A 14,552-nucleotide genomic window follows, 5' to 3' on the forward strand; every position below is an offset into this window, starting at 1 on the left:
GATCTGAGTTACTCAGCCAGGCAGCAGCCAGCCTGGAGTGTCACTGAAACTCTTAACTTGGAGGGAGATAGTTTTGTCTTTGGGACTGTGTGGGTCCCAGGAGTGGAACTGAGGTAATCAGGCTTGGGGGCAAGCACCTTTATCCACCCAGCCATCTCAGGCCTGGGCACATGTACACACACACACACACATACACACACACACACACGCACACAGACACACACACACACACACACACACAGACACGCACATAGACATACACACACAGATAGAGAGACACATAGACACACAGAGACATACACATAGAGACACACACTGAGACACACACAGACACATAGATACACACACAAACACAATACACACAGAGACATGCACATAGACATACACACAGAGACAGACACATAGACACACACAGAGACACACACAGACAGACACACACACACAGATACACAGACACACACAGATACATACATATAGACACACACACAGACACATACATAGACACTGACACACATAGGCACACAGACACAGTTACACACACACACACACACACACACACACACGCAGTAGTGGGGGCAGAGGACACAATGGTGATGGTGTGAGCTGGGGTTGCTCTGGTCAGTCACCAGCAGGGATTGGGAGGACACCCAGCTGTGGGTATGGGGACATGTTCTACCTGGTCAAGGCTGCCATTGTCCTTGGACAGGCGCCGGAGCTTGCTCTCCAGGTTGACAATGCAGGCCTCCCTCCGCACCATCTCAATACGCATCTCATCGTTCTTCTCCTCCAATTCACGAATCTGCTTCCGGTACTTGTCCTTCTCGATTAAGCACTGTGAGTACTGTGTCTGCGCCTCATCTCGGGAGTGGAAGGCCTGCCAGGAAAGAGCTACATGTTCACCCAAAGCAAACTAAAGTAAAGCGGAGATATGCATCACCTCTAGTTCAGGCATCAGCCAAGGGGTCCACTGTATACTGCTCTTCTTTCCTCCTGAGATATTGTAGATTGAACCCAGGGCCTTGTATATACTAGGTGTGTGCTCTACCGCTGAGACACACCCCAGCCCCTCACTTGGGGATTCTAGGCAGGGGCTCTACCGCTGAGACACACCCCAGCCCCTCACTGGGGGATTCTAGGGAGGTGCTCTACCGCTGAGCCATCTCCCAGCTCCTCACTGGGTTATTCTAGGTACATATTCCACTGTAAAGCCCATCCCCAGCTATCTTCTTGCTTTTTATTTGGAGACAGTGTCTTGCTAAGTTGCCTACCCGACTCTAAACTCACTCTCGTAGCCTCAGCAGGCCTTGAGCTTATGATCCTCCTGTTTCTGTCTCCTAACTCTGAGAAGGGAAGCCTTCGCTAGCACACCCTGCTTGTCCCTGAAGTCTGGGCACCCCAATCTCTGAGGTCTGCATCCTGTAACCCTAACCTGTTCTTGCCATGCATGTGTCAGGGACAGTGTGAAGGGCTGTGTCTTACCTTGCATCCCCCAGGGTCTGTGCCATGCTAATGTAGAAACCAATCCCGTTTTACACATGAGGACACTGAGCCTTCACGGGGAAACCTTGCCTTGGGCTTACATGTTATGTGCTACAGGATTGGAATTCAACTTCCTCATTTTACTAAAGGGACCAGCTGAGCACTATGCTCTGTCATGGGCGCCTCTGGGCTGCAGCTCAGGCCTCCCTGATCCCTTGAGGCCCGTGCATTCTGACCCACTTATCCTGACGTGGAATTTATCTCTGAGCTGGAGACAGAGATGATGGATTCATGAGGAAGCTCTGTAAGGTCAGAGAGATAGACCACATGGCCAGGGACCCCAAGCAGATAGACTTGTGCTACAGCACTGGGCAGCCTCATGGTCTGCCACATCCAGGGTGGCACTGTACCTGGTCACGCTCCCGTTCCACCTCCTCCAGCTGCAGCATAACTGTGTTCATGCGGTGCTTGTACATTTCGCAGTCCTTCCCCAGGGTTGAGCACTTGAGTTCCAGGTCTTCCTTCTCCTCCAGGTACTGAGAGCAATGTGAGAGAACAATGCAGTCCTGGTTCGTCAAGGGGTTAGGGAGAGTGGCTGTGTGTGTGTGCGTGAGTGTGTGTGCATGTTATGTATGGCTATGTGTATCTGTGTGCATGTGTGTGGAGTATGCATGTTTGTGTGGTGTCCATGTGTGTGTGGCTATGTATGTGTCTACATGTATGTGGTATGCATGTGTGTGTGTATGTGGCTATGTGTGTGTGGTATGTATATGTGGCATGTGTGTGGCGTGTGCATGTGTATGTGGCTATGTGTGTGTGGTGTGTGGCTACGTGTTTGTGTGTGTCTATGTGTATGTGGTATGTATATGTATGTGGCTGTGTGTGTGTGGTGTGGATGTGTGTGTGGTATGTATGGTGTGTATGTGTGGTGTTGTATGTGTGTGTGTGGTTATATGTGTGTGGTGTGTGTGATGTGTACACACATGCAGATGAGAATGCATGTGGATAGAGGCCAACATCAAATATCATTCTTCTTATTTTTCTTGAGTCAGGGTCTCCCTCTGAATCTAGAACTCACTGACTGGCTAGTCAACCAGTCCCAGGTGTCCTCCCAAGTACTAGGATAATGGGTGTGTGTCACCATGCCTGGCTTTTAAAATGAGTCATAGGAATCTAAATCTTTATGCTTGCACTTTACAGTCTGAGCCATCTCTGCAGTCCAATGGCTGTTTGCATAGTGACTACAGTTAGCTTATCCCCTCCCAGGTTTGGTGTGCTCATTTGGTTTTGATTGCCAATTATCTGATCAAAAGGGACTATGGGAGGAGGTTGGCCAATCACCAGTGGATTGTTGAGGGATGGATCGTGGAGACACATCCTTGGTGGATACTTGGACTGGCAAGGGGATGGTGGGGACCGCACTAACACTCCTCATTTACAAACCACAGTGGGGCTAGATGCTGGAACAGGCAGTACTGGCAATTCAGACTAGGGTAAGACATCAGCAATTCCTGTTAGCATACACCCGTACACTCCACTGGGAAAGGGACTGGCTGGCGGCTGATCTCCTGACTTGTGATACTCCCACCTTGTCTCGCAGCTCCTCCGCCTGGCGGACTTCCTCTTGTAGGTTGTAAATTTTGTTGACCAGTTCCTGCCGGTCCTCTAGCGCCTCCTTCCGGTCATGTTCCAGGATGTCCAAGATGGCCTTGTCTGAGTCAGGGAGGCTGCGCTTGCCAGCCTGGGTGGGGTGGGGGCAGAGATCAGTACAGGAGGAAGACAAAAGAGCTAGCCCTGAGCAGTCCCAAGATGGCGGACAGTTTTGTAGCAGAACAGCAGATGCACGAGGGGGTTTGTCTTGGGTCTTTCAGCTACTTGTTATCATTTGAACTTATTACCTGTAAAGAGGCTAGGAACCCGGAGCCCACTGCTCTGTCCTAGCTCTTACTGGAGCCCAGAGTAGCATCTGTGACTCCTCAAGACACTTCAGAGGGGACAAGAAACACACTGCATTCCACCTCTCCCCCTGAAACTAAGTAGATCCCGCTGATCTAGGACCAGTCTCTGCTTTAAGAGCACTGAGCCCCAGGGCAGTCATGGTGGTGGTCATTCTAGAAGAGATGTGTTTTCTTCCCTTGCACATGTATTTGGAACATTAACCCTAGTGAGTGTTAAATCTCTTTCTGTAGCTACATATTTCTGCGGTGACAAATATGGGAGGCGCTTGAGGTTGGCGCATGGGGAATCACATTCAGTGTAGTGTCTGGAGATCTCTAAGTTTTCCTGAATGTTCTCTTTTCCCAGATCTAGGACATTGGCTTCCATGTGGATAGTGTTTCTCATTTGTCACTTTTCTTTTATAAATATTATCACCCCTAATAAGGGCTCAGGATAGAATTCAGTGGTAGAGACTGCCTAGAATGTTCAAGGCACTGCCATCATATTGAGTCCAGGGCATCAGACGTCTAAGTCACATGCTCTACCACTGAGCCACGCCCCCAGCCCCACTGGGGGATTCTAGGCAGGTGCTCTACCACTGAGCCACACCACCAGCTTCTAACTGGGGGATTCTAGGTAGGTGCTCTACCACTGATCTACATTTCATCCCTCTTTAAACTTATAAAATTTTAGGTACTATCTCACCAAGTTGTTCTGGTTGCTTCTGAACACATTTTGCTATCCTAGGGAGCCTCTAATCTTGCAGTCATCTAACCTCAGCCTCCTGGGTACTAGGATGACAGACCTGCACTACTAGGTCTGGCCAAAACCCAACCAACCAATCAACCAGCCAACCAAACAACACCAACAACCACAAAACAACAGCAACAACAAAACCAAACCCCTTTCGTAAAATGTCATCCTCTGCCAATTGCATGGTTTGCAGTCACTCTTGCTTTATGTTGGGAGGAGGTCCGGTGCTACGGCTGATGTGCATTGTCCGTGACCCTGTAGCTAGTAAGCCGGGACACTCACCTTGCCCCGTCTAGCCCTCACCTATTTAAGGATGGTGTGTCTCACCTGGATGATGGACTGCAGCTCCTGGATTTTGGTCTTCAGCATCTCATTCTCCCGTTCTAGTTCCAGGACCTGCTCCTTCTTGGGCCGGTTCTCAATGTCATTCTTGAGCTTGAGGGACTGATTTCTCTCCAGCTTGCATTCCTCCTCCATCTTGTTCAGTCGGTGTTTGAGTTGGTCGATCTGAAAATATGCATGTCAGCAGAGGGGATGAGGATGGCTGTCAAGGGATGTTGGGAAGACGGCTGAGCAGATGGCTCGGTTGGTGAAGGGCTTGCCCTTTGAGCATATTGGGACCGCAGTTTGGATCCCCAGTGGCCACATTAAAAACTGGGCACAGTGGTATGTGCCTATAACCCAAGTGCTGGGAGGGCTCATGGGCCAGCCAGTCCATTTTACTAGGTGAGTTGAAAGCCAGTGAGAGCCTGTCCTCAAGACACAAGGTAAATGGTGCCTGAGAGAAGAAAGATGGCTGGAGTTGTCCTGTGGCTTTTATACTCACATGTGCACACTTGCATATACATTTCCTGGCACATGCAATGCCCCTAATACCTATCCATCCATCCACCCATCCACCTGTCTGTTTGTCTGTCCATCCATCAGTCTGTCCACCTGTCCATCCATCTGTCCACCCATCTGTCCATCATCCATCTGTCCATCATCCATCTGTCCATCCATCCATCTATTGGAGCATAATTCAGAATAAAGCTCTAAGAAGGAAACTTCTAAGTCTCTGTTACAGGCTGGTATTTCTGACTCCTAAGTAAACAGCCCAGAGACCCCTTCTCCTTGATCCTTATACAGCAATTGCAGTTCAACATCTTTGAAGTTCAGCCCAAGAAAGTGGTCTCAGGTTGTGTCCAGACTTCCAGTCCCACACATGTGTGAGACTTACTCTGCTAAAGATTTATGGGGTTTTCTCTGTAGTCCTAGGGCACAGATACCATTACCTTTATCTTTTGTAGAAGTAAAAAAACCAAAAAACCAAAAAAACAACAAAAAAAAACCCAAATCAACAAACAAACAAATCAACAAACAACCCACCACCCCTTAGGCCATAGCCGATAAGGCCATAAAGTCAGAAGTGAAAAATCTGAATTATGAAAGATAGAACTTCCTTTTAGAATAAAAGACTTACTTATTTTATGGATTTGAGTGTTTTGCCTCCATGTGTGTCTGCACCACACATGTGCCTGGTGCTCACGGAGGCCAGAAGAGGACATACGAGATTCTGGAACTGGATTTACAGGTGGTGTGAGCTGCTGTGTGGGTGCTGGGAACTGGACCTGGGTCCTCTGAAAGAGCATTAAGTGCTCTTGACCACTGAGCCCTCTCTCCAGCCCTCACGTAATTTCTGGGGCAAGGTCCTGTTGTGTCACCCGGGGCTGGCCTCAGACTTGTTACCTAGCCTTGAACTTGTGATTTTCCTGCCTCATCCTCCCTCATGTTGGGAGTATAAGCAGCCATGCCTGGCTTCGTGCTCCTCTGAAGGCTCAAGCGTCCTGAATTCACACAGCCTGCTTACTGACCAGTCCACTTCATTAAATCGTACATGACCGGCACTGAGCTCAGGTTATTTATCCTCGCGCCCCCCTGCAGTGCTTAGCATAGTGTCTTACTCATGGCAGGTGCTTAATAAATATCCCGAGAGTCTGCTTTCCACCCTGCAGCCAGAGCAAGCCTCCCAAGAGATAAATCAACTGTCATTCCCCACCTCGCGATCCATCAGTGGCTTCCCATCACTGGGAGAATAAATCCCGGAGTTCTCACCATGCCCCTGATCTGGCCCCGCACCATCTCTCCCTCCCCATTCTGTGCCATTTGCTCATTTGGTTCCAGGCTCACTGTTTCTCCAACCATTTAAGAAGATGGAAGGAGCCAAGAGGTCCTGACTTTTTGTGGTTGTTGTTTTACATTTCTGCCCCTGACTTACTTTCTCAGTCTATTTATTATTAAACAATATTATATTAAATTATATTAAGACAATAATATTTTACTTATTATTAAAATATCGATAATAATAAATTAATAAAACATATTAATTTTACATAACAATGGGTTTCATCTTGACACTTTCACTCATGCACACCCTTTATTAATTTTTAAAATCATATTCACCCTATTAAACTCTCTTGTCCCCTCTCACTCTTGTTGATCCCCTTTCTCTTCCCAACTAGTTCCACCCTCCCCCCCAATTTTGAGGGACCCAGTGAGTTTCATTAGGGCTGCTTTATAGGGGCAAAGAGGTAGGGTTATTGACAGGAATACAGACACTTTACCAGTGGGTACACCACTGAAGAAAATGTCTCTCCCTCCTTCAGTAACCATGAACTGTTTGTAGATCCTTAGGGAGACTAGGGGAACATAGGCCATTCCTGCTTCCATGGCAAGACGTCGATGAGCCCAGCCTTGTGCATTTAATCACAGCTCCTGAGAGCTCAGGAGTGCAATGGGCAGGTGACATCTGAAAGACACACTCCATTACCTGCAACCCCTTCCTCTGCTCCCCCTCCTTTCTGTCCCATTTCCCATGGTGTTCCCTGTGCCTTTGGGTGAGCAATAAACAGCACCCCTCACTCTCTCCTCATTCCTCATCCTCCTTTTTACCAGCATGGAGATGTGTGATCCTCCTGTCTCAGCTTCCCGAACTCTAGGATACAGGTGTAAACCTCCATACGTGGCTTTATCTTTTATTTTTGATATCCTATATTTCAAATAATCAGGTGTATCATCCCAGACTTCTATAGAGGCACCTTAGTCTTAAGGTTCACACACCTACCTGGAACAGAGCTAGGACTAGGGTGGTCATCAATAAACCAAAGGAAAGATGAGAGCATGGTGATATAGGCCCAATAATCCCAGAAATTATGAGGCTGAGACAGGAGGGCTGTGGGTTCAAGGCCAGCCTGGGTTACATAGTGAAACCCTGTCTCAGAAGAATAAAAATAAACAGACAAACAAAAAATTGAAATAAGTCAACCTTCCACTTTTCTACTTAGAAAGCAAATTCATTTAATATGCCAATCGATCATATGGCTGGTGGTTGCTCCTTGCTAAACATACTGATTGTCTTGTGTGCCAGCAACCATGTATTAGCTCTGCTAATACAGTCTCTTAGGAATTTACACCTACCCAACAGGCACTATCCATCTTTTCACTAGGTTTTGTGAGCATCACAATATGGGGCCCTGGGCCTCCCAAGTTCCTTCACACACACTCAACCCTAAGTCTCCAATATCTCCTCTCATCTTTCCTGGAAAAGAACATCTGTGTCAGTATGTATGCAGAGTGGATCTAGGTCCCTAATTTCCCATGAGCCTTTGTGCCTGTGTCTGTATGTATGCAGAGTGGATCTAGGTCTGGTGAGCCTTTGTGCACAGGCCTGCACATGTGCAGTGTGGATCTAGGCTCATCACCCTCTAACCACCATGTATGTGCCTGCACAAGCGCAGAGTGGATCTAGGTGGATGAATCCAGTTGCTTGAAAACCACAGGTGCATGGTGGCTGTAGCACCCTCTGCAGAGCCTGTACCCTCCACCCTCCATCTCGCTCTTGTCTGGAGAACAAAGCTGGGGGAGGGCTGTGTGGCCTATCTGCATGTGCCCCTCTAGGGGCCATGGGTCCCCAGGACATTTTTTTCCCTTCCCTCCGTTCAGCCGGAGCCCAGGCATCCCCACCTCGAGTTGGAGGTCACGGCTCCTCATCACTGCCATGTTTTTCTCCTCACTGAGCTGGGCGTAGCGCATGGCTAAGTTGTAGTTGTCGTCCTTGACCTTGACCAGCTCATCATTGTAGCTGTCCCGCTCCTCCTTCATCTTGTAGTAGCGCTCCTGGAAGGTCAGCAACTCCACCCGTATCAGGCTCAGCTGCTTCTTCTCATCCTCCAGCTGCCGGGACTTGGCCAGCAGCTCACAGCGCTGGAGGTCCTTGGCTTTCACTTGCTGCTGCAGTTTGATGACCTCATTCATCAGGAAGTGCGTGAGGCCCTCATGGCCTTCCTCCACTGTGAAGAGGGGTACCCAGTCAGACCTGAGGTGTGGGGCAGTGGCGGTGGTATCTACTCACTCAAACATTCACTCAGGTGCTCTATATTGCTAAATGAGCAGGATCTAGCATCATCCAGGAGGCTAACCTCTGGGCGTGCCTGTGAGGGATTATCTGGATGAGGTTAACTGACGTACAAACTGTGGGCTGCACCATTCCAAGGTCCAGGGTCCTGGACTGAATGAGGGGAAAGTGAGCCGAGTACCAAGCATTTCTCTCTCTCGCTGCTTCCTGACTGTGGATGTGATGTGACTGGCTGCCTCACGCTCCTGCCGCCAGGTCCTCCCCACCATGATGGACTTGTCCCCTCAAAACAAACAAACAAACAAACCAACAAGCCCCTTTCCTTCCTTAAGCTGATTTTGTATTTTGTCACAGGAACAAGAATATCAACAAATACACCCACCACTTTTTATTTGTTTATTCATGGTAATGTTGTGGTTTGAACCACACCACTTAGCCGTAACTCCAGTGTTCTGTAACACTTTGGAGATAAAGTTTCACTGAGTTGTCCAGGCTGTTCTTTACCTTGAATTTGCCTACTCAGTCTCCCAAATATCTGGGATAATAAGCATATACTACCAGTCCGGGAGAGCAACATTTACCAAGCTCTTAGTTCCCAGTGGGCACTGGGATTTTAGGCTGAGCCAAATAGGCCTTCATTGTAGTAGATCTTAATGTGTAGCAAGATGGACAGATGTTTATAAAAATCAAATGATAGCAATATAAGTAGACTGTGAGGATTTTGCATAGTCTAGATATGGGGTCATGAGAGTGTGTCACCAGGTCTGGGCAGAAGTTGAGGTTTGGAGGGGCAGGGGAGCAATATTGGAAGGAGAAGGAGGGAAGGAAGGAGGGAAGGGGAGAGGAGGGCCAGAGAGGAACTAGAACATGTCATATGTAGGGACCTTGTGGTCAAATTGAAGACTTGCGTCTTGGTTCTAAACTGGCAAAGTGATCCCTGGAGAACTGAGAGGCCACCACAGCAGGTCTTGATTGGATAAAGGGATCCTAGGGTCTGGGCATGAGGTAGAGGGTAAACTGATTCAAGGACTCCCAGGAAGGAGGATTCTGAAGACAGGATAAACTTTTGCCCTGGTTCCAGCCCTGTTTTGAGGGGTGATTAGTGATCACCCAGTGCTCTTGGTCTATGCTTCAGTTTGTCCCCATCACTTGTCTTGTGGCATCAGTTAAAGAAAGTGATGGGCAGGCCAAGAGTGGTGCATATCATTATCCCTCAGAGACACATACACGCACACACACGCATGCACACACGCATGCACACACACACACACACACACACACACACACACACACACACACTTATCCTCCTACTGGATTTACCGTGCCATGGTACCAAAGCCACTTACCTACAATGGTGGAGAACCTCCGGGTGGGCTCCTTTCCAGTCACCAGCTTGTAAAGTTCTGGGTAGTAAAACTCCAGGCTCTCCAGGAAGACCACATAGCCTCTTTGTCCCTTGGTGTGAAGAATGTCTAACAGTCGGCCTGGGGAAGAAGTTCAGTCCAAGTGGTGAGAATGTGTTTGATTGGACAGTCTCTGTGTCTCCTCCTAAACTTATAACCCTTAACAGCTCTGAAGAGACAGTCTTACCATATTCTTGTGTGTGTGTGTGTGTGTGCATGCGTGTGTGTGTGTGTGTGCATGCGTGTGTGCGCAAACATGTTTGCAGGAATGAGTACACAGGTGTGTGGATGACAGAAGACAGTTTTGGGTGTTGATTCTTAGCTATTGTCATAGTTAAGGTTTCTATTGCTGGAATACAAACCCCATCCAAAAAAGAAATCTCATTTTTCAAGTTTGTATATCTGTTGTAGTGTGTGTGTGTGTGTGTTCATTTGGGCACTTATGAGCCATGGTGTATGTGTACAGGTCACAAGAGACCTCAAAAATTAGTCCTTGACTTTCACCTTACTTAAGACAGATTCTCTTGTTTGCGACTGAAATTCCAAGCTGTTGGCTTCTAGGGATTCTCCTGTATCCATCTCCCATCTCCTTGAAGAAAACCGACTCTTCCCTCTCCCAGAATAGCCAATAGCCAGCTAGGGGTGAGATTTCATGAAGAAGTCTTGAGACCCTCTCTTACCTAGGCTGCATTAGGCTGTTTTTTTTTTTCTTGAACAGTTCTTGTGGGTGCCAAGTGTGAATTCTTGTGTGCAATGGCCCTGTCATGTCTGACAAATGTTTTCCTTCCCTAGACACCCACTACCTCTGGCTCTTACCTCTTTCTGCTCTGTCTTTCTTTATGATCCCTGAGCCTTGTGTGTGTGTATGTGCGTGCACACGTGTGTGCATGCATGCGTGTGTATATGTATGTCTCATTTAGAGGTGTTTAAATGGTGCTGCTCTCTAACTGGGGGAGGGGGGGACAATGACTCTCTTAGATTCCTTCTTCCTTGATTCAGGACCTTTTGCTGACCTACAGTGTGGCCAGTGAGCCTTACTTAGCCTGTCTCTACCTTTCCAGCAATAGGATTAAAATGTGAGCCACCACACCCAAAGTCTCACCCCATTCTCTCATTCCTGAGTTATAGCATGGAGTCTGGACAATGTGAAGAAAAGAGCCAGGCCCTTGGTGGAGTCCCATAACTGTTTAATGTGTTAATAAATGGATAAAACCTGGATAGATGGCATTATTGCCAGAGACAGCCAAAAACCAGCACTTTCAAAGGTTTTCCCAATCTACCAGTGCTAAAACAAACCATGAGGTGGCTGGGCACATAGCTCAGTGGCAGAGCAATTTGCCTTGCATGTGCAAGGTCCTGGGTTTGATTCCCAAGTACCACAAAAAGACAAAAATCAAACTCCACAAACCCAGAAAGCAGCAGCAGCAGCAGCAATCCCAAACTGACCCCCAAAATACTAGCTCTTTTGTGGGAAAATAATCACCTGGCTCCCTGGGATTCAGTGCAGCAAGACACATGTTTGCATGTTGTGGTTTGAACATGAAATGTCTTCCAAAGGCTTGCATGTTTGAACACTCAGCTCTCAGTTGGTGGCCCTGTTTGGGAAGGTTTGAGCCTTCAGGAAGTGGACTCTTGCTGGAGGGAGTCTGTCCCTGGAGGAAGACCTTGAGGTTTTGTGGCCCCGCCCCATTTCCTGCCGATGCTTAGCTTCCTGAGTGTACATGCAATATGACCCAGCCATGGTGGACTGGGTCACCACAGACTGTGAGCCAAAGCAAGCCTTTCCCTCCTTTAGGTTGCCTCTTGCGGGGCATTTTGTGAGAGAATGAGAAAGGTAAGTAATACATACAGAAAGCTGGGGAAGTCATAGTGAAAGGGCACAGATCTATCCTTTGGGAGTATTACACATCCTGGAGGCATCTTTATGTGCAATTCTTTCTACAGTTTCTATCCTACTTGCTGTAGTTTGATTTTTCTTTTTTTTGTCCTCCCTAAGGTTTGTGTGTTAGGAGTTTGGTCCTTAATTCTAGAGAAGATACTTGGTGGTGGGACCTTTAAGGGATGGGGCCCAGTGGCCCCTTTTATCACATGACACAAATAAGAGGTCTTTCACCAGAGCTGAGTGTAAACTAAGCTAAACACACTTTTTCTCCTATATAAACTGTCCTGCCTCAGGTTTTTGTCCTATCAACAAATATAAGGGCTAAGACACCACTGATTTCTCTTACTGTTTATACTTCATGGTCTTTCTTTAAATATTTTCAGATACCACTTTCCCTGAGGTTCCTAACACTCCACCGTTTCCCTAGGACAGAAAGTATCCATTTCATCGTATGTTAGTCTTGACTGTTTAGTTTACGCTGCCTGGAGCTCTACATTGAAAAGGATTCCAAGTATCATCCAAGCTCAGTGGGAAAGCATGCTGTGCTTAATTAAGGCTGGCCTCCATGGATGCCAGAGACAATGGAAGCTTGCCGACCGATTGCTTGTCGTCTTTGCTGTGGGATGGGGATTTTCGAACCCTTCCAACCGTGATCCGCATAAAGAAAAACATTGTGTAGTGTGACCCAGTGGCCAACACAGAGATGTGCACATTAATGTGGGTACATGAAAGAGCACAATAAAGTGGAGCACGTCCTGTGAACCACTAGAAGCCTGTGGGTTTCTTCTTAGAACAGTATAGTTTATATAGTATTATGGTGAGGTGGATGGAAATCAGGGACTTGTGCATACTAGGCAAGCACTCTACCACTGAGCCACACCCCAGCCCCTCACTGGGGGATTCTAGGTAGGTGCTCCATCACTGAGCCACACCCAGCTCCTCACTGGGGGATTCTAGGCAGGTGCTCTGCCACTGAGCCACACCCCAGCCCCTCACTGGGGATTCTAGGCAGGTGCTCTACCACTGAGCCATGTCCCAGCCCCTCACTGGGGATTCTAGGTAGGGGCTCTACCACTGAGCCACACCCCAGCCTCTCACTGGGGGATTCTAGGCAGGGGCTCTACCACTGAGCCACACCCCAGCCTCTCACTGGGGGATTCTAGGTAGGGGCTCTACCACTGAGCCACACCCCAGCCTCTCACTGGGGGATTCTAGGCAGGGGCTCTACCACTGAGCCATGCCCCCAGCCCCTCACTGGGGGTTCTAGGCAAGGGCTCTATGACATAGGAACATTTTCCAGCAAAATAGCATTTTAAAACATTATATACATAACACCAGCTCTATACCTATATATTTATATCTCTATCTCTATATCCATGTCTATATCTCTCTATATATCTGCAGCACTGGGATGTGATATAGGTCTCACTGTTGTCTTTACTGTTGACAAGGTCAAAGGTGCCGCTAATCAGTAGTGTGATCTGCCGCCCGCTGACATTCAATAACGGGAGGTGAAGCTAAACATCATTGTAGGTTTGCAAAAGCAGAACATGCACTCTACCCTTCAAGTTCACTGCTTGCGAGTTCTGCACACACAAAGCTTAGACAGGGCAGGAGTGGCCTCCTGTGATGCCCTTTCCTCTAGGTACTGTAACGTTTCAACCCAGACAAGGAAAGGATCAGGGATGCTCAGATGAAGACATGCCAAGATGTGGGCATCATGAAGCTCAGAAGGTTCACAAGGCCCCCTGGAGGTTTTGGAGGCAGTGACAACTGCTGGGGAGAGAACCCTTCAGTGTAGCTGCCTGCAAGTTGTACAGGGAGTTGCAGGGGTGCAGCTTTTGAGAATCTGTCACCCATGTTGGGGTGAAGCTTTTATGCTGAAGCTGCCAGAGTCACCAATGCTCCTGGGGGGGGGGAGACAGCTCACCCCAGTTCCAGTGACGGACCCATTACCCAGGCTCCTGCAAGGAGACCTTCACACACACCGTACGGACCCCTTTACCCATGTATGCAACCTCTCACTCACACTCATACGAGGGGGTCCCCCACGCATACTCCTTTAAGGAACTCTTTAATTCCATTCCCGTAAGTAACACCATATGTTATCATGTAACTCCTCACACACCCTGATAAGGAACTCGTTGGTTCCTTGAGATAGACTTGGTGGAGCTGTGTCCTTGTTCTGGCAGAGGTTGGCGGTGGTGAGTAGACATTCGTCCAAGCCTCATTCGGGAAAGGCAAGTAACACATCTCCAGACCCCAGAATAAAAGCCCTCTTCTGGAGATCGAGCTAATCGGAGACATGCCTTTGACTAGGCATGTGTGGCTCACACATTTCCCTTCCCTTCATTTACCTGCACGGTTGATCTTGGATGGCAGCATGGGCGCATTGAGCACCTCATCTTCATCTTGCTCATCAATGACCTTGCACTGGCGCAGGTAGGGGGTGAGCTTGGCGGGGTTGATGTAGCGGCTCAGCATGTGCCGGTTGCATTCCACATTATCCCACAGGGCTTCCTCTTCATCCTTCAGCGTCTCCATGTAGTCATCCATAGCTGGTCCTCCTCCTGTGAGGCATAAACCCCAACAAGGTTAATAAAAAAGCCTCTATGAAACGATGCTATAAAACGCTCGGGAGTGATGGCTGGCAAATACCCCTGAAAAAAAAATGTATAGCAGAGAAAAGTGCATAGGACAGATT

General features: G+C 48.2%; 1 protein-coding gene across 3 annotated transcripts in view; it reads right to left on the minus strand.

The window, feature by feature from the left end:
- Card11 (caspase recruitment domain family member 11) overlaps positions 1 to 14,552 on the minus strand; it is a 128,330-nt gene that overhangs the window by 23,601 nt on the left and 90,177 nt on the right. For all 3 annotated transcript variants that reach the window (XM_031338556.1, XM_031338558.1, XM_031338557.1), the window contains exons 3-9: positions 14,206 to 14,418; positions 9,910 to 10,047; positions 8,173 to 8,498; positions 4,498 to 4,677; positions 3,068 to 3,220; positions 1,890 to 2,015; positions 677 to 874 (exon numbers count right to left, since the gene is read on the minus strand). In XM_031338556.1, coding sequence (XP_031194416.1) covers positions 677 to 874; positions 1,890 to 2,015; positions 3,068 to 3,220; positions 4,498 to 4,677; positions 8,173 to 8,498; positions 9,910 to 10,047; positions 14,206 to 14,418 — 1,334 coding nt within the window. The remainder of the gene's footprint in view (positions 1 to 676; positions 875 to 1,889; positions 2,016 to 3,067; positions 3,221 to 4,497; positions 4,678 to 8,172; positions 8,499 to 9,909; positions 10,048 to 14,205; positions 14,419 to 14,552) is intronic.

The sequence above is a fragment of the Mastomys coucha genome, unplaced genomic scaffold (genome assembly GCF_008632895.1).
Source record: "Mastomys coucha isolate ucsf_1 unplaced genomic scaffold, UCSF_Mcou_1 pScaffold22, whole genome shotgun sequence".
Lineage (NCBI taxonomy): Eukaryota > Metazoa > Chordata > Mammalia > Rodentia > Muridae > Mastomys > Mastomys coucha.